Consider the following 20,185-nt stretch of genomic DNA (forward strand, 5'->3'; position numbering starts at 1 on the left):
TAATAGACGCAGCTTCGATTCGCTATTACTCCTGCAATATGATACATGTCTATTAATTCTTGAGTAGCAGTATTTATCAACTCTATCGGAAAGTTCTTTTGGGTATCTGCCACAAGCCAGCAAATGCGAACGAGGATATTCCCAATACTCGCCAACGCATGAATGCCAACTGATGTTTCCAGTAAAGTGCGATCTATGAGTATCGTTCCATCCCGGATCGACTCATGTGAACCTGGACCCCCCTGGTCCACCAATAATACAGTGTATGAGCCATTACCCCTTTTAGACCTATCCATCCTTCCGATTCCATATCACGTACAATCGGGGTCCCATTTTCTAGTTTACAACCCCTGGAGGTAGAATCATCCTCAAGGGAATCGTACAATAGGAGCCTCTTTAACACTCTCATCAAGAGTAAGCCCCCAAACCGGGATGATCTCTACCGTTTCCATCATCTTCATTGGCCCTTTGTCTCTTTGCCCATATCCCAACGAACAAGCTTGCTGGTCTTTTTCGCCCGTTCTCTATCCCTTCTTCGCTGGTAGCAGGGGTCGCCGACTCCGACTCCGGAGTTTGGTTCGGTGGGGGTGGCGTAGGCACCAAAAACGTATTTTCCTCCAGTGTACTAACCGAACTGGCACTGAAACCCGAATATCCTCCTTCGCCCTGTTCTTCCTCAGTACTCGTTTCAATTCCCAAAATCGCATCTATTTCAACCCTCTCCTCACTTGTTTCGGTAAACACCGTTTCGCTTCTTCGGGAGGATCTTTGCGCCTGCATTTCAGCCTCTAGATCGATATCTACCCTGGCTTCGGTGGGTACCTCAGCCTCATCCCCCATCCGAACCTCAAGCCCCAACTCTTCATCTTTCTCCGTCTCTGCAGCCGTACTGGCTACTCCCACTTGTGGGAGACACCCCTCATCAAACAATGTGCCGAACCACGCCTCGCGCACTTTCAATCCCAATGCCAGGGATACCTGTCTAGCGACACTATTACCAATGATTCGCCACTGGTAATTTGAAGGGGCGACCAGCACTTCATGATCGCGAAACCCTTGCGCGCGACGAATCTCCATGACGGTTAAAGACCGAAGTTGGGTCGGATGGTTGGTATACCCGATACGTGCATCCGTTGGCGTACACTGCGTCGCGATCGTTTGGAAAAGGCCACTATAATCCACACGACCCCAGCCCTTGGAAGGGAGCATAATCCTCTGGCTGGGGGGACCAGGAAATACTTCGCGGTCCGATGCGCTCATGACCGATGGCATACCTGGACGGCCGAACCAGGCTTTGCTAAAGTTCATACCCCGTGGCTGGGTGGGAATAGCAAAAAGCTGCTTACGCAAGGGTGTTGTGTAACCGATCGATAGCCGGTGGTCTGGGTATCCGACGCAATAGTCTGGCTTGGCGTCCTGGATGTTAGGTAAATCCGCGATAGCGTCTCCAATGCTTACAAACTTGAAAGGTGTCGACACAAGTTTTCGGCTATCGAAAGGGCGGCCACATGATATCTCTCCAAGGGTACTTAACCTCGTGCCGGGCGGGTGTGAGTGCGACGGTGCGGGGACTTTAGGCATTCGGAAGCCCGGGGCGGTGAAACAGAGAAATATGCGCGTTCGGGCTTGGGGCGCACCGAAGGACCACGCATCTAAGAACATGGCCTGGGTTTGATAGCCCAGGCCAACGAGTGCACAGACAAGCTGGGAGAAGACGCATGCATCACGAAAACGCTTGGAATTCACCATTGTCGGTACATTCTCAAGGATGCCGTAGTAGGGACGGTATAAGTCTACAAATGATGCGAAGGACGCGACGAGGGATTGGTTCTTTCTTTGGGTATCCGTGGTTTTATTATTCGTGAGTAGGGAAAACCCTGGACACGGTGATCCAGCAGATATAAAGTGGACATCACCAGGTTGAGGTACCTTGGAGCCGTTACCCTTTAGCGCCCGAAGCAGAAGATCATCAACCGAGCCTAGAAAGGGTGTGCAGACACCGGGCTCGCTATTCGCCATGTAGGTATGAATAGCTTCACTCCAGACATCGTTAGCCCAGCGCATTGTAACTGCGCCGCCTTCCTCTAGACCGCGGCCGAAATTCCCACCTCCGCAAAATAAGTCAAGGCCCTGTAGCTTCTCCGGCAGCTGTATCTGAGTGGGGTCGAATCCTTGCCTGAACTGTTGTGCGAGATTCATATCGAAGGGAACGTAAGCTAGTTGCCCTTCCCTATTTTTGATTTCTTGATGTGTTATGAAGAAAAGATCTCCGGTTCCGCCGCAATCGTACGGGGTGGGTATTCTCTCCCCGGGTTGAAATGACCTCACTAGACAGTGCCTGAAAATCTTACGTGTAGAGATTTCAAAGAATTGATCGGTGTATACGAGCTCGTTTAGTGGCGCGTTGGGTGCATCCTTATCTACAGCCTGTCTTCGCAATAGCTTTCGTAGCTTGACACAACGGGTGTTACCTTCGTTGAAGAATGCTTCTACAATGAAGGTCTCTAGTTGAAGTATCTTCGGGTCAGTCTCAACAAGAACGGCATCGCCAGTTTTGTATAGTTGTTTCTTGTCAAATCCATCCTCTTCGCAAGTTAAATGCTCTTCCTTTAAAGTAGTCCATCGACAGTCATCAGAAAGATATGTTTGACGAACGAAAAACTCGGCCGAAGTAGAAGGACCTCCAAACCATTCAACGCTATGGGTTGATAGTATTTCATCCGCTTGTATCTTTGCTGTGTTATGATGGCATGTACAGTTGTTGGATAAGAAGAGCTTGTTATTCCAGGGGTACTTCATAACACCACAGGGGGTGTCAATTGATTGGTATAACCAGATTACGTCGAAAGAACGTTTCCCTTTCACTGATTCATGGATTTTCCATATGAGACCAAACCATAGATGTTCCCCTTCATGATGTTTAGATTTCGTTTGCTTCCATTGGGTATCTGTCCCTTCGTCGTCTGGTTTCGTCGATATAACATCACCTACCGCAATCGAGGAGATGAACATTTCGCGATCAGTTTCATCTCGCTTGATCGTGAGCTGGCTCTTGTGCTCAGCTAGTCGGCTACTCTGCACGAAAGCTTTTTGTTTCTTTTCAATGTTGCCGGACAGCGTTTCCCGCTTAAGAACATTTCCGAAGACCATATAAGAAAATAAATCGTACACAAACGGAGTTACGGGTGTTGGCGATACGCGGACTGTTGCTTGACGTTGTAGTGGATTGTAAGCTGCTGGGCCGTTACCTTTGCTAAGTGGTAGTTGATTCAAAGCCAGATTCGGTTTGTAACGCTTTCTATCTTTGACTTCGTCCCACAACTCATGCCATGTAGCGATCTTCGGATCCAAACCATAAGCCTCTTTCCAGATAAATTCGATGTTGGCGATAATCGCCCCACGAAAATTGGTACCTCGATTTGCGGAATGCCATTGCTGGAAGGCGGTCGATTCGGAATGTTTTTGCACCAACCAAATGCTAAACTGCGACTTGAAGTCATCTAGCACGGCTCGACGGCCTATCTCCTTCAAATGTTCGCAATAGTCAAGAACGTGTTTCGTAAGATTCGCGATCCAAAGAAATGGCTCGTAAAATCTTTCGTATTCGGTCGAACGATTTCCTAGTTTATAATATATCTCCTTATCTCTTTTCTCGTTCAATGCCGACCGTATCCAGATCTGGTCGCCAACGGTATGTTCCTCGCTGCCATAATTTCCTACGGGTAGATGTCGAAAAGGTACTTTTCTTAGATAGAACCGGATTTCGCCACAACTTAGCACCCCATCGAAATAGAATTGATCGGTATACTGTCGTACCGCAAGCTGGTGTAAAGATTTAAGTTCGTAACGATGTATTTCAGAATAGAAATATACAGAGAAGTCATGTAAATCAAATTCAATAAATCCTTCCTGCGCAGACCCTTGCGCTTTAGCGGCTTCGAGAAGCGATACTATAGCTTCTGATTCTGTGACCTCAGTAACTGGGGGTACGAAGCCTTGAAAATGTGATCTCGGATGTATAAGGGTCGATTTTGGGATCTCCACGATTATAGGTCTTTCCTTCGGCGCGTCGGTAGCCGGTATATCTGGTGCAACATCTTGATCGGCATATGGATTCGCTTCTGGTTCCTCTAAATATGTCCCTGACTGCGTATAAACGCGTACCGGGTCTATTGGTATATTCTCGCTTTCTCCTATACACAAGTCGTTTCCATGGTTGTGTGTATTACGTTCTTCGGCATCTTCCTCGATGCTCTGAATAACGTCCTCGTACAAATGCGAAGACGGCGAGCCAAATAATGACTGGTCATGACTCGAATCGGGCGTTAGAGGCGCTTCAGTAGATACATGGTCGGAACCTGGGAGGCGTTGCCAGGTGAAAAAGTTGCCATCATCCATATCCATCTTTGCTATATTGTTTCAACACAACATAGAACTATAAGATATTAGCAAATAAAATAGTTTCTTTTTTAGGGGCGTGCGACATATTGTCGTAAAATTTACCAAACCTTCCCGTAAAACCGACCTGTTTCCTAGAAGAATCCATCTATGCTAACTATGTTGGTTGCGGATTGTAGGTATGTTGCCGTACTACCTTAGGTGACACAACATGACATAATATGAAGATTTAGATTTTGGGGAATCCAATTGGTCAGTTCTAATTCGTGTTCGTCGGCGAATACAACTCATTAGGTTAAAATCCTCGGGTTTGCGTATGAATACTTAGGTATGTTGACCGCGGGAACCAGAAAGCCTATGGAACATAACCCATGCCGTTATGACCGCTGGTTTCGCGTTTGGCGTTCAATTCGTACAGAAGGTATGCGAATTGGGAATGTGGATACTCAAGTATTATTTTAAAGCGAGACCCAACGGTGTGGTAAATGGGGCATTGGAGTCTTCGGAATGTGGGACGAACTATCTCAGCGATCCCCGCCGCTTGCGAAGTAACCCAATTTTTTTTTGTGTTGCGTGTGGGTGGGCGCGTAAAAGAGAAAAAGAACCAGGAACCAGGAACACGGGATCTAGGCACAGTAGGTGGATCTGATCTAATCTGATCAATTGACCAATTGAAGGATCGAATTTACGTGCAAGTGGACTTGTAGGCAGGTACCTAGGCAGGTGCCCAGGTGGTTGTTGCGATCCTTGCTTCGGGGCTGTTTGCGGTTCAGCCACCTGCACCTTCCACGCCTAGGATTAGGTAATTGCTCATCTTCGGGTTACACAAGCAAGTAAGTACCCAGGTACCTTGGCATGTAGCGTGTACATTTATTCATGCTGATGCCATTATTGCTTGTTCTCTTTCTGCAGTATGTTGTTGAGACCACACCTTGGCTAGTATTTTCTGTTGCAGTCGCTGAGAACCCCCTCGCGTATCGGACTGTACGTAGCTATCGACCTCTTCGGGTGTCGGCCACCTCCAAAAGCTCGCCTCTTCTGTTTTGGTTTCTGTCCTCAATATTATGTCATTTTGTTCCCCATGCTCGAGACTTGGGCCCGCAAATGCTTGGAAGGCACATAGGGTTCTCACTATCAACGTGCGGCCACGCTCTCCAATTTGCTCAACCTCTTCATTGAGATAAGCCCTGTGTGTCAACATCCACTCAAGAAGCTCTTTCATCCCCTGTACGTCCTCGAGGAAACCTAGGGTACGCATGTAGTTGTGCAAGTGGACGGGATCAAAGCTGTGCATGAACTGAGGGACTTCAAGTTTATCTGACTTCGTCCAAGCTGTCCCGGTGGGCTCTGTGATATGGGAGAACATAGACTTGAGTATGTCCAAGACTGTATTAACCGAAGGTACCAATGGAGAAGTGTCTCTTATTCCACTTCCCCCAGAGGTTAGCTCGGCGGAGACAAGTCGCGAGATGGCTGCCTTTTCGATTATGCGACAATAATATAGCAACATGTTCTGGTCGACTCCAACCGTCTTTTGTACATGCTGGATGATATCTGTAGCTTTGGATAGAACCTCGACATTGTTGTTGACCCACGAACCGTTTAAGACACACAGGTGTTGTCGTGCCAATGTCCACAAGATGAAAGACCACGGTGGCCGGAAAGTCGAACCTTCTGTAGTCCCAGGCCTCAGTCGAAGTTTGACAAGTTTTATAGCATGTTGAATGCGAAGAAGCTCTACTGATGGTATCTTATCTCGGCCCCGACGACTGGGGTGCAATTTGCAAAGAAGTTGAATATAACTCTCGAAGACTCTGAGAGGAATCTCTCTAAGAGCCTGGTAAGATGGCTGCTTAAAGAGGCCTATAGAGCTGACAGTAGTAGGGCTGATGCCACTATCACGGAGGTAGCGAGATGCTTCCTCCAGAGAGTTTGCATTAGTTAATAGTGTTCGCAGGCAGTAGCCCTCTGGTTTTATTCCGCTATTAATCATCTGATCATATAGCTCGCTAACCGTTAGGGGGGATAACCGAGCTAATTCGTATTCGCTATAATTTCCATCGTGGACGGGGAAGTTCTCCCTGGAGTCACCAGGTAATGCCGTCGACTCTGGAGAAATGAGACGAGATTGTAATTTAACAAACATTTCAGTATAAATCTGGATATTTGGGGATTTGCCGGTCTTTGATAGAAACTGATTGAATACTTTCCACGCCTCTTGATGATTGCGAGTTGCCCGTATCCTCGCCGCCCAAAGAGAATAGAGGTTCTGATCTGCCTTGTCGTCCTTCCATTCTTTCGGTGGTAAACCACGGGTCTGTATAGTAGGAGAATTGCCGCCTATGCCGCCAAGGGCATCTAAGGCGTGGTCATAATGGTCATATGGATATCCGGCCTCCTTCATATGCACGCCAGCCTTTACACTCCGCGAGTGGTCATCTTCCGGGGTCCTTTTTGCATCGAGACCATCGAAATCTTGTCGGTATGGAGGCCAAGACTTTGAATACCTCACGGCGACGGCTCTTTCCGATTGTGATTTCTTCAGCCCAACCATGACTTCTCGAACTGCTCGGTAACTAGCCTTGTTTATAATTAGGGCCCTATCTAAATTATCCGACATAGCTAGCAACAATCTCTGTGCCCGCCAGTTGAACTCCATATTACCGAAAGGCTGAGTAGCTGCCGGTTGTTTGAATAACTGCAAAGCAGCATTAAAGACTTCGCATTTTTCATGGTAGCCTTTAGGATTGTTTTCCGAGGGTATTTGTTGGATGTAATGTACCGTAAAACGCGCTACCGCGACGATTGCCCTAGGACACAATCGCATGATATGTCGTACCAAACGCGGTAGAAATAGTAAGAATTGATTTATTGTCATGGCCATTTTGCGACCAGGAAAGACGGTATCCTTGTCATCTGAAGGCTGTGCCGTCGAATTAAAATAATGCTTTGACGTGTATTCCATCAAAAACAAAAGAGACTCCGGCTTACGAAACCTCTCGTCGCTACGCGCTAGAACCATGACAAGAAACATGGGTTTGGGAGTGTCGGTTGATATCAGCCGTTGAACTCGGATGTCTCCGTCTTCCCCTGATATAACCCATATCCAATGATCCAGATCTTGCCTTGACCAACCTCGAAGTGCCAAGTCATGAAAGCGATCAGCCCATTCGGACGGACTAACAGACGTAAGAGACTGGAATAGGCGAGGCTCGTTTCGAATATCTTGTCTTGCCAACCAGGCCTGGAATAATAGTAGAGGGAGTCTATCAGCACGCTGCTTAATAGCAAATTCAAAAGGACGGCGATATGCTCTCTTCAGTGTGTCTGTCTTACTGCGTAGCCTTAGAGCTAACACGCGACTTGGTGATAATCTAAGCTTAGGTCGTCGGAGGTTCCTAGAATTGGTTAATCGTGAGAGGGTTTCGCTCCATGCCGGTCGTGACGGCCACAGGGAGGTAGGTTTGGCCCCGGATCTAACGATCCTTACCACAGGAGGGCCAGACATTGCACGATTGTAAAATAAGGTCGTTTGATACAAAAATAATATTTGAATTCTGGGCTTATTTTCCAACACCGGATCATAGAAGCTGTGGTGAACCAATCCATGTAGTGCGAGGCTGTGATCCCCAGGTATCTTAGGCAGCTAGCCAAACCAATATATACCTAGGTAGTCAAATATGTCTGACATACTGTCATATGTGACCATGCTATAAAACAGGCAGCGCCATAATTCGATTATTATATTTTTAAAAGGGAACTTCAGCAAGTCGGAAGAACAAGTTGAAATGTCGATGAATATCTGTAAGAAGTTTGAAAGCGTGAAAATTGTCCAGCGGGTTGAGATTGGAGACAAATGGATAAACTAATTATATAATCTCTTATCTTATCTTCTGTATTATCGATAACAATATACGTGGGAAAAAAACGCCGGTACTTAGGTACTTCCGAATTTAAACAGCAACGCCGACATCTGATTGGAATATTTGACAATTCATAAAAAATCATCATTATTTGCCATGAACTTACACCACGCACCCTCTATACCCTATAACGACCAAATACAACGAATCAATGACTGGATAATTAACTTACCACATTCCATGGCTGAACTCACTTCACCATGCGATCCTCACTGCAAAAAATAGCAGCTCCCACACTACGAGGACTGCATACCCTCACATCCGCCCCAAGACCTCAACGATGTTTTCACCAAACCACCTTCGCCTCTCTCCCACGAAAGCGCACCTTCTTTACCTCTAACCAATTGCTATCATACGCCGACAAGAAGAACGACGGGTCACAATCCACAGAAAATGGTACCGACCAAGCAGAAGGACAGCCGAAAAAGAATGCATCGGCTACCTCCAAGCGCAAGCCCATCCGAGCTTCAGCAGCTAAGACCTTACGCTTAGGGCTTACGACTAAACCTCCCCCGAGAGCTGGTACAACAAGAAGAGATGGTGCTGGTGTAGAGACGGATTATCGCCGAACGATCACTTCAATATGTGTGGCTCAATCCTTCGATATGGAAGCTGTGCAAGAAATACTGCGTTTCCACGCTTTTGAGCTTGACCCTGATGGGACCGAATTTGATGCTACAGGTGTCGTACATGCTCGGGGTATAAATAATGGCGATATCTTCGTGTTCCCCTCTGGGACCGTGGTAGCTTGGTCCGTGCCCACAGACGCACTCATGACCTTAGCTACCAAGCAATTGATCCGAGCCGCTGAGCTCCCTCACGTCACTCGCGTTGAGATGGAAGAGCTCGAGTTCGAACCGGATGAGTCCCGCGATACCAGCTATATGAAGGGGGAGGTGGTAATATTAGGGACGCGCGCCCAAGAATTAGAGAACGATAGGTTGGATACCACTCTTGCCAAAATCGCCTTCTCAAGTGGCTTAGCCAGAAGTCCCAAGCTAGCAGTATTGGAAAATCAGGCTATCGATTATTTTGAGAGCTCCAAGAATAGTTTGGATTTCTTAGAAGGAGGTCAGGAGCATAAGCTGAAGCGCAGCGCTGTCCTCAAGATGACAGGCCAGCTCTTGAGTCTGAGATCACAATTAAATCACTACTCCGATATAACGGATCAGCTCCCCGATATGTTCTGGGATTCAGAGTCCAATCTCGAGAACTATTACAATCAGATCAGCACAGTGTTAGATATAAGACAACGGGTTGGAATACTCAACAGGAAGATCGACTACGGGTTTGAGAATGTCAGCGTGTTGAGAGAGATGGTCAGTGAGAAGTATGGTCACCGATTAGAGTGGATCATCATATTCCTCATCACAATCGAAGTGATGTTTGAATTGAGAAGGGTGTATCACGAAAGCATAAGTGAAGCAAAGGAGGCCTAAGGTCGAAGATCTTGCAATTCTCTTCTCAACGCTTAAGTTATATAAGTATATAAGAAATCCACTCAATATTCTACCCTTGAGTCCTTACACACTCGCTTTATATTGCCCTGTCCCATATTTATTGAAGTTTTCAGGTGCTCCGCTTATGTCACTCCTAGCCGATCATCGTACGACTCGTCGTCGCCACCATGTTGCCGCCTCCATACCCACGCTGCCTCGCCGTCTTTAGGAAACAGAACCTCGCCGCCGATGCTAGTGAACTCCTTCACATCTCCGCATTTTATTCCATTCATTGAACATTACGCGCTTAACCATTATGACTTGTATTTATTAAAATAATAACGCGCAACCTGCGGCCGGTCTGTGTGATGTTCTCCGCTTTGAGTCCTTGTTGCCTATTAGTACAGCCATAATTCACTCTTGAAGTGGAAGAGCTCCGTTATTTTCTCCTGAGGACTTTTTTTACTTCATCATAGGCCCCCCAAGCACTCAATTCTTTGTTTCTCTTCCCAATTTTTTCACTTATTTTGGCGACAACTTCAAGTGCTGTCCGTAGCATTTGATAACCATTTCCTGCCAATTCATCATCAATAGCCATTCTGTCCATCTTCAATTAGTTCGAGTTGCGTTTTCTGCTTCAGCCCAACAAAGGAGTTGAGTCGCCGGCAAGATGGATTCCCAAGCAGAGCTGCCGAACCCCAACATGGAAGCGTAAGTTGATCAACGCATACCCGATATAATCATTCAGATTTCTAACCTCCTTGAAGTGGTGGTAGTACGGTGCCTAGCCCAGTGTAAGCTCTCATGTATTGATAATGTATCTATCTCATCATTAACTCTGCTTACAGAGCCATACCGCCTCGGCTGTTTTTTGTAACAGTTATCGACTTTTCTGTACCGCCGGGCCGAGTCAACCATTACATCGTGCGAGACCTCCCTATCAGGCGAGATCTCGTCCTAGACCCGCACACCGATGAGCAAACCTTTCGACGGGCTGGGGAGTTCTACTATACGAGACAGTACACCGTACCCACCGTCAATCCTGCTGCGGGGCCCACGGCGACGGCTAACAACAATGACGAAGACGACGCTGCTCGACGTGTATCGTTTGCGATGGACTTTGGCGGCTTCCACAGAATCATTGACTGTATCCGGAAGGTATCCCAGTCCGAGGAGGTCGGCGCCCAACAACGTGAGCGTGCCTCGAGTCTCCTTAACCGACTTGAGGGCAACTTGTCTCCGGACCCCCAGCCTATCGCCGTTAACCAGGAGGTCTTGTTCGCTCATGCGAAAGTGTACGTCTTTTCAATATGGGGCTGTGTGGAGCCTTTGAAGGAGTACTCGTCCAAAATGCTACTGAGAGCCCTTCTCCAAGGTGACTTGACCTTCGAGTTTGCTGACGCTTTTGCGGCCGTCGTCATGTTCCTGTTTCAGAATACCCCTCGGAGCGATGGCATTCGGCGTCCCTTGGCTGAAATAACCCATAAGATGACTCTTGTGGGCGCCCCGAGTTCTCATACTCAGTTCACTCGGCTCTTCAATGAGATCATGTTGAACCATTCAATTTGATGGCTCAATTCTAGGATGAGAAGCTACGTCTAGGGATAGTGTACCTACGCTGCTAAATAGGTAGTAATTGACCTATGATACCCCGTCTGCCGTTCGTTTTGACTTACCTAGGCAACACCCGGTTGTGTGGATTCCGCAGCGAATAATATCGGCGGCCATCGCTGGTTTTTTAAACTTTTCAGCGTTGCGTTGTCCCGTTTTTTTATTGTTTGCCCTCGCCCATACGAATCACTTCGCGTACAGTGTATTTCCTCCTTCCCAAGCTTATTAATATTGTTGCCGCGGGCGATTTCCCGTCTTCTACGATGGCATCGTAAGAAATTTCAATTTCGATTTTCTAGCTGTTTTTCTTGTCGTTTCTTTCTATCCACTCCCTTCTCCTTCAAATACAATTTACTACTGCACCACTCGTGTTTGCAGCCCCTACAACCCACCAAGATCGTGGGATCTGTATTTACGTTCTTTACACCCATACCTCGAATACGCATAGCTCTACGCTACCACGTCGATAACCAGACTCCAAAACAAGCATTTAAATACATAATCAAGTAGCATTCATCAATTCGTCAAAATGAGTGACCACGAAGATCACTTCGACTCCGAGGATGAAGCGTAAGTTACTTGACAATGAGCAATCATTTTATTCATCATTCTAACATCATTCATAGGGAGATTGTCAACCCAAGCCGAGGGTAGGTCTCAAAGACCACTAAAAATACATATTTATCCATCGCAACTACTAATTTTACGTATAGAATCAAGGCGAATCCCAAGATCAAGATCCTCGTAGGCAATTTCGAACGCGCCTTCATTGTTTCGATTAAATCCCTATTTGTCCTATCGCCAATCTTCGCAAAGCACGTATTGCTCGGCCTACCGAAAAGAGACCGCGCAATCCTCTGTCCAGAAATGCACGACGAAGTTTTCGAGTGCTTTTGTGAATTCGAACGCCTAGGCTACTATATCACCTTTCCCGGCCCCCTTGTGAAGAACCCAAAAGACAGACCCTTCGACGCGAAAGGAGACGCTATCGCCGCTGTGAAGCAAAGGATATTCGCCAAACGCGTCCAGCATGTGTACAGTATCAAGGGATGGACCTTATTAGTAGCGAGACCAGAAGTTTTTCGCGACGAGACACTTCAAAAGTTCGCCAAAGGAATCCTAGACCGTTATCACAACGAATTATCCCAATCTCCGTATCCAACCGCCCTCGACGAACACGTCTTGTTTCTCCACGGCGACGTTTACGCCATAGCCGCGAAATACAAGATCGAAAAGCTAAGAGTCTTGGCAAGGAAGATGCTTTTGCGCGTCATATACGAAGCCCACCTTACTTACGATTTTGTCGGTTCTTTCTCTCAAACCGTGGAATACCTCCTCTGGGCAACACCGGTGGGAGATGAGATTCGGGGTGAGCTGATACGCTTCTGTATGCTCACCGGGTTCATTTTCAGCCCACACCCACAATTCCTACATCTCTTGGACAATAACGAGGAGGTCCGTAAGGCAGTTCTGGGAGGACCGCTATACTACCATTTTTCCGCTTCTTGCAGTTAGGGAAGTGACATCTTGGTACGAGCTGTGGGCGGGTTAGGGTGGTCGTGGTCGCTTGAGACGAGTGGCTGTCACTATAAAACCCAGCCATACGAAGGGTCGGATATCATCATAGGAGAATAGCTATAGCTGCAATACGATAATCAATAAATTCTAAATAACCTCATTGCCTATTACCCCTAGCGAAAAAGTACACTTTAATTCCTTGGGGCCATTTCTCTTAACTTTCTACTGGTAGCGTTTGATATTATTTACCAGTAATTGCGCGACGCCAACAAAACCCCATTGCGCATAAGGATCCTTCGTTGTTATTCATTGATTGAGGAGGCCACGAGCTCCATCCTGAAGACCAAGATCTCGACAGAAATTGATATACATCGAGTGTTCCATGTAAAACAAATGGCGGAAAGAGATGAGGACTTGACAATACCTTTCCGGACTTATTGTTTCACCGCCCTTATCCCTCTTGCATTGCGTTCTTGTCAAAACCCCCAAACCTTCCATGGAAATTTTTGAACGTGTAGTTCACAACTGCGGTAATGGCAGCGATAGTCAGAATACAGCGAGTTAAATTAAAACAAACCCAATGGTAGCAAATGCTCCTTTCTCTATCTCCTAACCTAACCTAACAGCTAGTCCATAATCCCCATCCCCATCGCCATGCGTTTTGTATAACCCCAACCCCCCACGCTTTAACGACCGTACAACTAAAACTCCGGGAGAAACACCGTTCTCCGAGGCCATTTTGTGTGACCTATGATGCAATGGCTAAAATTCCGGACCCTATCAATGCAAGAACAAAACAGAAAGACGAAACTTTTATCTACAACCCATCATTTGCATCCGGGAGAATATTTCAATACTATCAATCCCTGCCTGGCGTACTCTTCCTCCAAATAGGGGCAATCCTCTATGACTCATCGCCTGAATCGTGAGATACGCTCACGCCAGAGCGCGTATACAAAGAAACTGGTCCGAATAAGTTGTTCCATGGGAATTGGTGACAATCGTACTGCTTAACGAACTCGCGCACGCGAGGGGTATCGGGGTCTGCCTTTTCGCGACTGTGTAAGATAATTAGTATAGTTCTTAGGAGAGATACAGAAAATAAGGTAGTAATAGTGGAAGGGAAACAGACGTACTGATAATATGTAGCCAATCTATCTTCAAGATCCAAAGGCCTCTTAGACCTTGTCTCCCTCTCCGTCTCCTCGGGGCTCAAGACCGTATTCCAGAACATGGCGGCTGGCTTCGCGATATCAGCGATGACCTCCTTGACACAGAAGGTCGGACCGGGGGCGAACACCAAGGTGTTTTCGTCGATCACCGTAAAGCCACTAGCGCCGTGTAAGCCGATGACAGAAAATCCCTTCTGAAACAAGACTTTCGTGCAGTGGTCGCAGTAGGTCGTATCCTGTGCAAAGAGTTGGATCATGGTCCCAAATCGCTTGTGCAGGCATTCGACTATTGTCAATACCGCCGAGTGCTTGTATATCGCCTGTCGCATCGCTGGATATTCTTCTGCCGGCTTGGCTGTGATGCTTCCCAAGTCAAAACAAACAATTTTGTTGATATGCGGCGGCAGGGGGACCTTCATGAACAACGAATATAAGAGTTCCCCGATTGGACTAACTAGCCAAATGGCCATGCATTTATGAAATATCTCCATCTCAAGTGCCAGCACTCTGGATAGCGAATAATCGAAGGGTAGCGCTCTGAGGGACATGGTACAGTATGGCATTCCATTGGGTCGAGAAGGAGGCGGAAAAGCGAGGGCCTGATATCCATAAAATTCTACTCTGTATGTTACCCTATTCATATAGATTAGCGTAGTTATAGTGAAAGCGACAGGGTACAAAACTACATACCCTTTTTGCTTCTCATATACTTCGCTATCTCCGACGAAGGCAGGTATCTTGACGGGGTTTTCTTCCGTGATTTGTCTTTCGATGGCCACTAGGTCTTCCTTAGTCCAAAGTTTTTCCCCCGCTTCATACTTTTCGATTACTTGACGTTGAAGCTGGAGTTCCTCGTCTGGCCACGCCCTGAATATGCTTTTATGACCGACAGCGTCGCTCGCAGGTGTTGCAGTTGAAGCTGGCTTTTCAACCTCGTCAATTCTACTTTCGTGTTCCTCGTTCTCGGGGTATTGCTCATTGGGGTTTAGGGCTGGGCTTTCAATGGAAACATCGTTAAGATAGTTGACTGAACTACTCCGATCCTCAGTATTCGCTTCATCTGGACGTTTGGCCTCAACATTAGCTATTGTACGAGAGAGCTTTGGGGTTTTATCCTTTCGGTTTTTGGTCTTGGGAGGCTTAGACTTGGAAGTCTTGGTCTTTTGGTTCTCGATCTCTACGGATTCGCCATTGGTTTTAGAATCGATGTCTCCGTCTATCACCGGCCTAGAAACTTGACCATTACGACTGGTATGACCGTCAACACCGCTATGATGATCTTGGTCGATACTATCATCACTAGTAGCATGAGTAATTTCTTCATGAGAAACCGAATTAGTTCCACTCCCCTCCGCGGTGCCTGTAACGCTGTCAAGTGCTCCATCGCTCAATTTTGAATCCCTCGATGAAGGGGGACGACTGGGGTGAGTAATGCTTTCAAAGTCAAGAGAGAGCCTCGATCTCGCTGATTTTAGCTTTTGACGAATAGTTCCCGCCCGGAGCCGTAAGGACATGACGGTGGGTGGTATTCCCGCAATTGAAGTCGAATGCTATTGAATTCGTTTGATGTTTCACTTGAATGTAAAATTTGAAGAATTGATAAAATAAGAAGTAACCAAGTACTGATGCTTCATGAGTTACCCAAAGAATACGTGAATAATGTAGACGCGAGCGATACTCGAGATAATTTGGCAATTGAAAACTATGCCATTCAGAAGACATGGAAAACTCCATGATGCGAAAAAACGAGAATGAGATTGGAACTACAACTTTCCCTCTGCATGATGGCTTCCTTCACGTTGGAGAACATCTTGCTGTATGAGAGGCAAGTTCGATACTCGATACGCTTCGCGTTTAACTTCCTTTCTTCTCTCTTCACAGTTCACTTGAATTTCCTAAGGTGTATGCATCTGAGTTGTGATTACCTTCTTTCTGGGCATTGACTCCTCGCGACGTGGATACAGGGAGAGCGCATCCCGTCCGGCCCCCAACCCCCGATAGCGCTAGAGATCGTCATTACTATATAATCAAGTATCATGGCTCCGTTGGTCCATCTTCCCCGGATTTGGTAAAGATCGAAGGTTGGCATCGCATTGCCGGCATTTGAAAAAAGCTTGTATAGGTATCATTGTAGGCGGGTCGATCAGGGTCCGACGGAGCTATTTCACGAGTCGCTCCGCAGCAGCTGCAGCTGAACTCTCAGCTGGTGGCGACGGGTGACAGTGGTAGCGACAGTAACAATGCCAATGCAAAAGTGGTCTTTGTCGAAACAAAACAGGAGGTAGATCACGATATCTTCCTCTCTTTTTTCCATGCAAAACAATATATTGAAATTTCAATTCAAACTTGCGATGTCGTGAACGGTGTGGAGTTTCCGCGGTAGACAACAAAAAAAACGCAGCAACGCAGTCACACAGTAACGCCGGCAGTTCGAGCTCCCCACGCGCTAGGGTCACGATCACCCAAAGAAACAAGGTATTGCCCGGTATATAGTGCAGGGCATTGTAGCTTCAGGATCCCATTGCCGGATTTGCCGCTACCGATGCAGGGACTTTAGCATTAATCATCGTGAGTTATTGATAGTACTGGACATTGGCACCACATTGGCACTTTGTAGACTTATTGGGGGGTGTAGTATGGCAGTATGGGTGCGGTATTGTATAGTATAGTGCAGTATAGTGGAGTGTAGAACTGCGTCTCGTGAGCCTCTTAACAATTAATTGTTTAATCAATTCCACGGGATTGAATGCCGACAACTCCCACACCTACCTTCGTCACTTCACCATCGGCCACCTTATGCACTTTAGGAATACCTGACTTGGGTATTTGTAATAATAGACTAGGTAGGTGTCGTTATAGGTATGGTATGACCATTAAATTTTACCCATATTTCCCAATTATTCAGATAATGTATAACGATAATGAGTTGATTTCTGTTTCCGTCTTTGAGTGCGTTGTTTTTTTTCTTTCTTTTTTGTCAAGGCTGGAGGAATACTGGAGCAATTTTGCTGGAGACTATGATGTTATATGATGTATGTAAAAGGGAAGAAGAGAAAAAGGTTTGGGGGGTTTTGGTAGCGAGATTAGGTGATGAACATTTGTTATGAAAGGCAAAAAAGACGCTAGGAATGCTCCGTTTCGTTTAATTACATGACTTAGTCAGCATTGATCCGGAACGGGCCGTGACTGGCCGTGGTTGGCTATCAATGGAGTTAGAGTTTCACATGTGAGACGTGATATTCAAGTGATAATCATATTCATCTATGCAAAATGCTCTAAACCAACAAAAGACAAGGGGGGGACGCCGGCAAGGAACCGAACCGAAGAAACAGAACAGAACAGAAAGCCCTGAAAAGACAGAGAACGTAGAAGGGTCTCCACTTTCTTCCTTACAACAACTTCCTGGTTACAACTTTGGATCCAACAATCAATCAACTCGTACACCACCACCTGACAAAACTGACAAGCCTGACCAATTTACGTAAACTGCCTAAGCTGCGGTCAGGATATGAAGATATGTTATTCAGACATTGAAAATGTGAAGATCCTTACGATCTTTAAGGTTCCTGCGTCGACGATCCCTCGACAAATAAACACCGGGAAAAAAGGGGGAAATGGATGATATCTCGATAATTTCCAGACAAAATATGTGGAGAAGATTGCGTGTTCTCCATAGCAATAAACTCGACAACGACATCAGAGAAGGGAGAAAATAGAGATAAACGCGATTAAAAACTTATCCTACTTATACCTGTCATAACTTGTCCCATTCATCATAAAAGTATTTAGGGTTAGCCATGTCTGGAACAGGCTCCTCTCAAAATCACCATCTAGCTCCTCCTCCTGCTCCTCCATCTGCTTCTAACCAGCAGACATCTGAGCGACGGCAGGACTCCATGGCAGGAAGGCTCACCCAGAAAATCCTTGGCCACATCGGTCATTTGGGTCCCCTGCTCACCGGCGAGCCGAACGTTGACGCCGCACACGCCACCACACCGGCATCAGTATCAAACTCCATACATGCGGCCGTGCCCGCAGCCGCCGGTTGGAACCTTGACGTCAACGAGACTATTCTAAACCCCGCCGGCGGTACTTATCCGCGTCTATGCCGCCTCTCGGATTCTAGTCTGCTGTCCGTTACCACCGGCTTCCAAGGCCCAGGTGGCCGTGAACACGTTCTACAGGTATCCCGTAGCACCGACAACGGAACAACCTTTGTACCCCACGGCGAAATCACTCGTGGCGCCGGCGATATCGACAACGGATTCTTACTAGAAGTACCACCAACCGTCCCAACAATCCCAGGCCCCAAACCAATTCCAGGACCAGGAGGATGGCACGGCGGTAATGGTACTAGTAGCAACGGCTCAGTAGTCCTAGCGGCCTTCCGAAACCACGACCGTGATGCCAACAGCCATCCCACATATTTCCGGATAACAGTCTGCCGCAGCGAGGACGGAGGACGGACATGGCGTTTTGCATCGCAAGCCGCGGAGCAAAGCGCCGCCTCCACGGGTGGTCTGGGCATCTGGGAGCCATACATGCGGCTCGGCCCCGGCGGTCGCAACATCCAATTAACATATTCGCGCGAGCTGGCTCATAATAACCAAGAAACATTCCGCGTCGATTCGTACGACGGTGGCCGCAGCTGGACCGCGCCCCCTCGGTGTCTGAGATGCCATCCCCCATTCATCAACCTGCGCGACGGCATGCAGAGCATCGTCGGCGTAGGACCTAGTCTCGGCTTAGGCTTAGGTCTAGCCGCGCAGGACCCATCAGAAGTAGACAACTTGGATCTATCTCCAGAAGGAGGTATAGTAGCTCGGGACGGACAATCGGAACAGGTTGGCGAAGCGTTGGTCGTTGTATTTGAGACGACCCGGTTTGGAACCTTTAGTGTTGAGTATGCAGTTTCATATGATGGAGGTTTAACGTGGGGATCGAGAGGGGTGGTGTATCGGCCTCGGCAAGGACGTAATGCAGGTGCACCGCAAATTGAGCGGTATGGAAATGGTGGTGGACTAGCGGTAGTGTTTATGACAGATGAGGATACCGATACACCGCAATGGCCAGGCAAGGCTGCCATTAAAGTTGTATTTGCCTCAGGACTCCCCGTCGGTGGTCGCGGCGCTATTCGATGGAGCCAACCTATGGTTGTTCATCAGGCACCTTCGTTTTGGCCTGGTCTCTTCAGTCTCGGACAAGATGAACTCATGGTTGTTTTCGAGCATGGTGGAGTACCTATAGGGAAACGCTTACGATGGGGATAATTAGATTGGCGCTTGTATTTATGATGTAGATAATAAGCAAATTGTATTATGAGATATCTGGAGATAAGATCTCGCGGTGATATTGAAGCTATTTAACCGTCCATCACGGTGTATTCAGAAAGGCCCACCTGCCCGCCTAGAATGTAAAACCTTGGTGTTTTTCGTATTCACTGTCGATCATTCTAAGGCTGATATAGCACCGTGACAATGCATTATCGATGGTTCTAGGCGCGGTGGTCAATCAGTAACTAGCCTATATACACGATCGACACCTTGTCAACCAATTGCCCGCCTCACGAAAAGAGGCAGCAAAAAAACCAGTTCCATGACACCGGCCAGCCCTACATGCCTAGCTTGATTTGTGACGTCTACCCGCTACTAAAACGCATCAACCACCCCTTCCTTTCTCAAAATCCACCCAAGCCAATTTTTAAACGGGAATAAAACATTGAACCTAGTACTCCGCTTCATTCTCTAACCTACGAAATTCCTACATCACAAATCGACAGCCAATCCCTAATATTATAAGACATAACGCCTTCATTGCGTTCACGCATCTATAACCACTTCATTGTCAGACGTACTTGTGAGCCGCCCTTTAGTCACTACACTCTATCAGTCGAACATCTCGACGAATCCGATAACTCAATCCCCATCCCCGCTCTGATCTGGACGCCGCAGCGTTCAGTTCGACCCCGTTCTCAAATACACTTCCCTCACTCCCCACTACGCCTTTTTTCTCTCCCCGCTTCACTACAGAAATTTAAACCAACATCTTCACCTCCATTCACACCGAGCTACACCGACTACACGACTTTCACACCTCAGAAGCATGAACACCCATACGAACATCA

General features: G+C 47.1%; 7 protein-coding genes across 7 annotated transcripts; 4 read left to right on the forward strand and 3 right to left on the reverse strand.

Moving 5' to 3' along the window:
* Positions 1-384: 384 nt before the first annotated feature.
* Positions 385-4,643, reverse strand: F4822DRAFT_355489 (S-adenosyl-L-methionine-dependent methyltransferase). Its single transcript, XM_051456019.1, has one exon. The coding sequence runs from the start codon at positions 4,402-4,404 to the stop codon at positions 409-411; it is 3,996 nt and encodes a 1,331-aa protein (XP_051311593.1). The 5' UTR covers positions 4,405-4,643; the 3' UTR covers positions 385-408.
* A 517-nt stretch (positions 4,644-5,160) lies between these two features.
* On the reverse strand, positions 5,161-8,027 carry F4822DRAFT_355509 (uncharacterized protein). Its single transcript, XM_051456020.1, has one exon. The coding sequence runs from the start codon at positions 7,904-7,906 to the stop codon at positions 5,273-5,275; it is 2,634 nt and encodes an 877-aa protein (XP_051311594.1). The 5' UTR covers positions 7,907-8,027; the 3' UTR covers positions 5,161-5,272.
* A 343-nt stretch (positions 8,028-8,370) lies between these two features.
* Positions 8,371-10,095, forward strand: F4822DRAFT_355522 (uncharacterized protein). Its single transcript, XM_051456021.1, has one exon. The coding sequence runs from the start codon at positions 8,522-8,524 to the stop codon at positions 9,758-9,760; it is 1,239 nt and encodes a 412-aa protein (XP_051311595.1). The 5' UTR covers positions 8,371-8,521; the 3' UTR covers positions 9,761-10,095.
* On the forward strand, positions 10,096-11,393 carry F4822DRAFT_355523 (uncharacterized protein). The gene is made up of 3 exons (XM_051456022.1): positions 10,096-10,471; positions 10,528-10,554; positions 10,609-11,393. The coding sequence occupies exons 1-3, from the start codon at positions 10,431-10,433 to the stop codon at positions 11,327-11,329; spliced, it is 789 nt and encodes a 262-aa protein (XP_051311596.1). The 5' UTR covers positions 10,096-10,430; the 3' UTR covers positions 11,330-11,393.
* Position 11,394: 1 nt separating this feature from the next.
* Positions 11,395-12,993, forward strand: F4822DRAFT_355524 (uncharacterized protein). The gene is made up of 3 exons (XM_051456023.1): positions 11,395-11,941; positions 11,998-12,021; positions 12,085-12,993. The coding sequence occupies exons 1-3, from the start codon at positions 11,901-11,903 to the stop codon at positions 12,884-12,886; spliced, it is 867 nt and encodes a 288-aa protein (XP_051311597.1). The 5' UTR covers positions 11,395-11,900; the 3' UTR covers positions 12,887-12,993.
* Positions 12,994-13,545: 552 nt separating this feature from the next.
* F4822DRAFT_445708 (uncharacterized protein) lies at positions 13,546-15,889 on the reverse strand. Its single transcript, XM_051463411.1, has 3 exons — positions 14,752-15,889; positions 14,026-14,694; positions 13,546-13,947 (listed from the first exon to the last, which is right to left on the reverse strand). The coding sequence occupies exons 1-3, from the start codon at positions 15,573-15,575 to the stop codon at positions 13,794-13,796; spliced, it is 1,647 nt and encodes a 548-aa protein (XP_051311598.1). The 5' UTR covers positions 15,576-15,889; the 3' UTR covers positions 13,546-13,793.
* Positions 15,890-17,326: 1,437 nt separating this feature from the next.
* On the forward strand, positions 17,327-19,481 carry F4822DRAFT_414248 (glycoside hydrolase family 93 protein). Its single transcript, XM_051459121.1, has one exon. The coding sequence runs from the start codon at positions 17,859-17,861 to the stop codon at positions 19,329-19,331; it is 1,473 nt and encodes a 490-aa protein (XP_051311599.1). The 5' UTR covers positions 17,327-17,858; the 3' UTR covers positions 19,332-19,481.
* The last annotated feature ends 704 nt before the right edge of the window (positions 19,482-20,185 follow it).

This window comes from Hypoxylon trugodes, assembly GCF_022578975.1.
Source record: "Hypoxylon trugodes strain CBS 135444 unplaced genomic scaffold F4822scaffold_8, whole genome shotgun sequence".
Taxonomy (NCBI): domain Eukaryota; kingdom Fungi; phylum Ascomycota; class Sordariomycetes; order Xylariales; family Hypoxylaceae; genus Hypoxylon; species Hypoxylon trugodes.

Excerpts from the sequence above, each read along its gene's own strand:
- F4822DRAFT_355489 (XM_051456019.1), bottom strand. The coding sequence starts at position 4,404 with ATGGATATGGATGATGGCAACTTTTTCACCTGGCAACGCCTCCCAGGT.
- F4822DRAFT_355509 (XM_051456020.1), bottom strand. The coding sequence starts at position 7,906 with ATGTCTGGCCCTCCTGTGGTAAGGATCGTTAGATCCGGGGCCAAACCT.
- F4822DRAFT_355522 (XM_051456021.1), top strand. The coding sequence starts at position 8,522 with ATGCGATCCTCACTGCAAAAAATAGCAGCTCCCACACTACGAGGACTG.
- F4822DRAFT_355523 (XM_051456022.1), top strand. The coding sequence starts at position 10,431 with ATGGATTCCCAAGCAGAGCTGCCGAACCCCAACATGGAAGC. Across the intron at positions 10,472-10,527 it reads CCGAACCCCAACATGGAAGC|TGGTGGTAGTACGGTGCCTA; the intron begins GTAAGTTGATCA and ends ACCTCCTTGAAG. Across the intron at positions 10,555-10,608 it reads AGTACGGTGCCTAGCCCAGT|AGCCATACCGCCTCGGCTGT; the intron begins GTAAGCTCTCAT and ends CTCTGCTTACAG.
- F4822DRAFT_355524 (XM_051456023.1), top strand. The coding sequence starts at position 11,901 with ATGAGTGACCACGAAGATCACTTCGACTCCGAGGATGAAGC. Across the intron at positions 11,942-11,997 it reads TTCGACTCCGAGGATGAAGC|GGAGATTGTCAACCCAAGCC; the intron begins GTAAGTTACTTG and ends CATCATTCATAG. Across the intron at positions 12,022-12,084 it reads ATTGTCAACCCAAGCCGAGG|AATCAAGGCGAATCCCAAGA; the intron begins GTAGGTCTCAAA and ends TTTTACGTATAG.
- F4822DRAFT_445708 (XM_051463411.1), bottom strand. The coding sequence starts at position 15,575 with ATGTCCTTACGGCTCCGGGCGGGAACTATTCGTCAAAAGCTAAAATCA. Across the intron at positions 14,695-14,751 it reads GTATATGAGAAGCAAAAAGG|GGTAACATACAGAGTAGAAT; the intron begins GTATGTAGTTTT and ends CTATATGAATAG. Across the intron at positions 13,948-14,025 it reads AGATTGGCTACATATTATCA|TCGCGAAAAGGCAGACCCCG; the intron begins GTACGTCTGTTT and ends TATCTTACACAG.
- F4822DRAFT_414248 (XM_051459121.1), top strand. The coding sequence starts at position 17,859 with ATGTCTGGAACAGGCTCCTCTCAAAATCACCATCTAGCTCCTCCTCCT.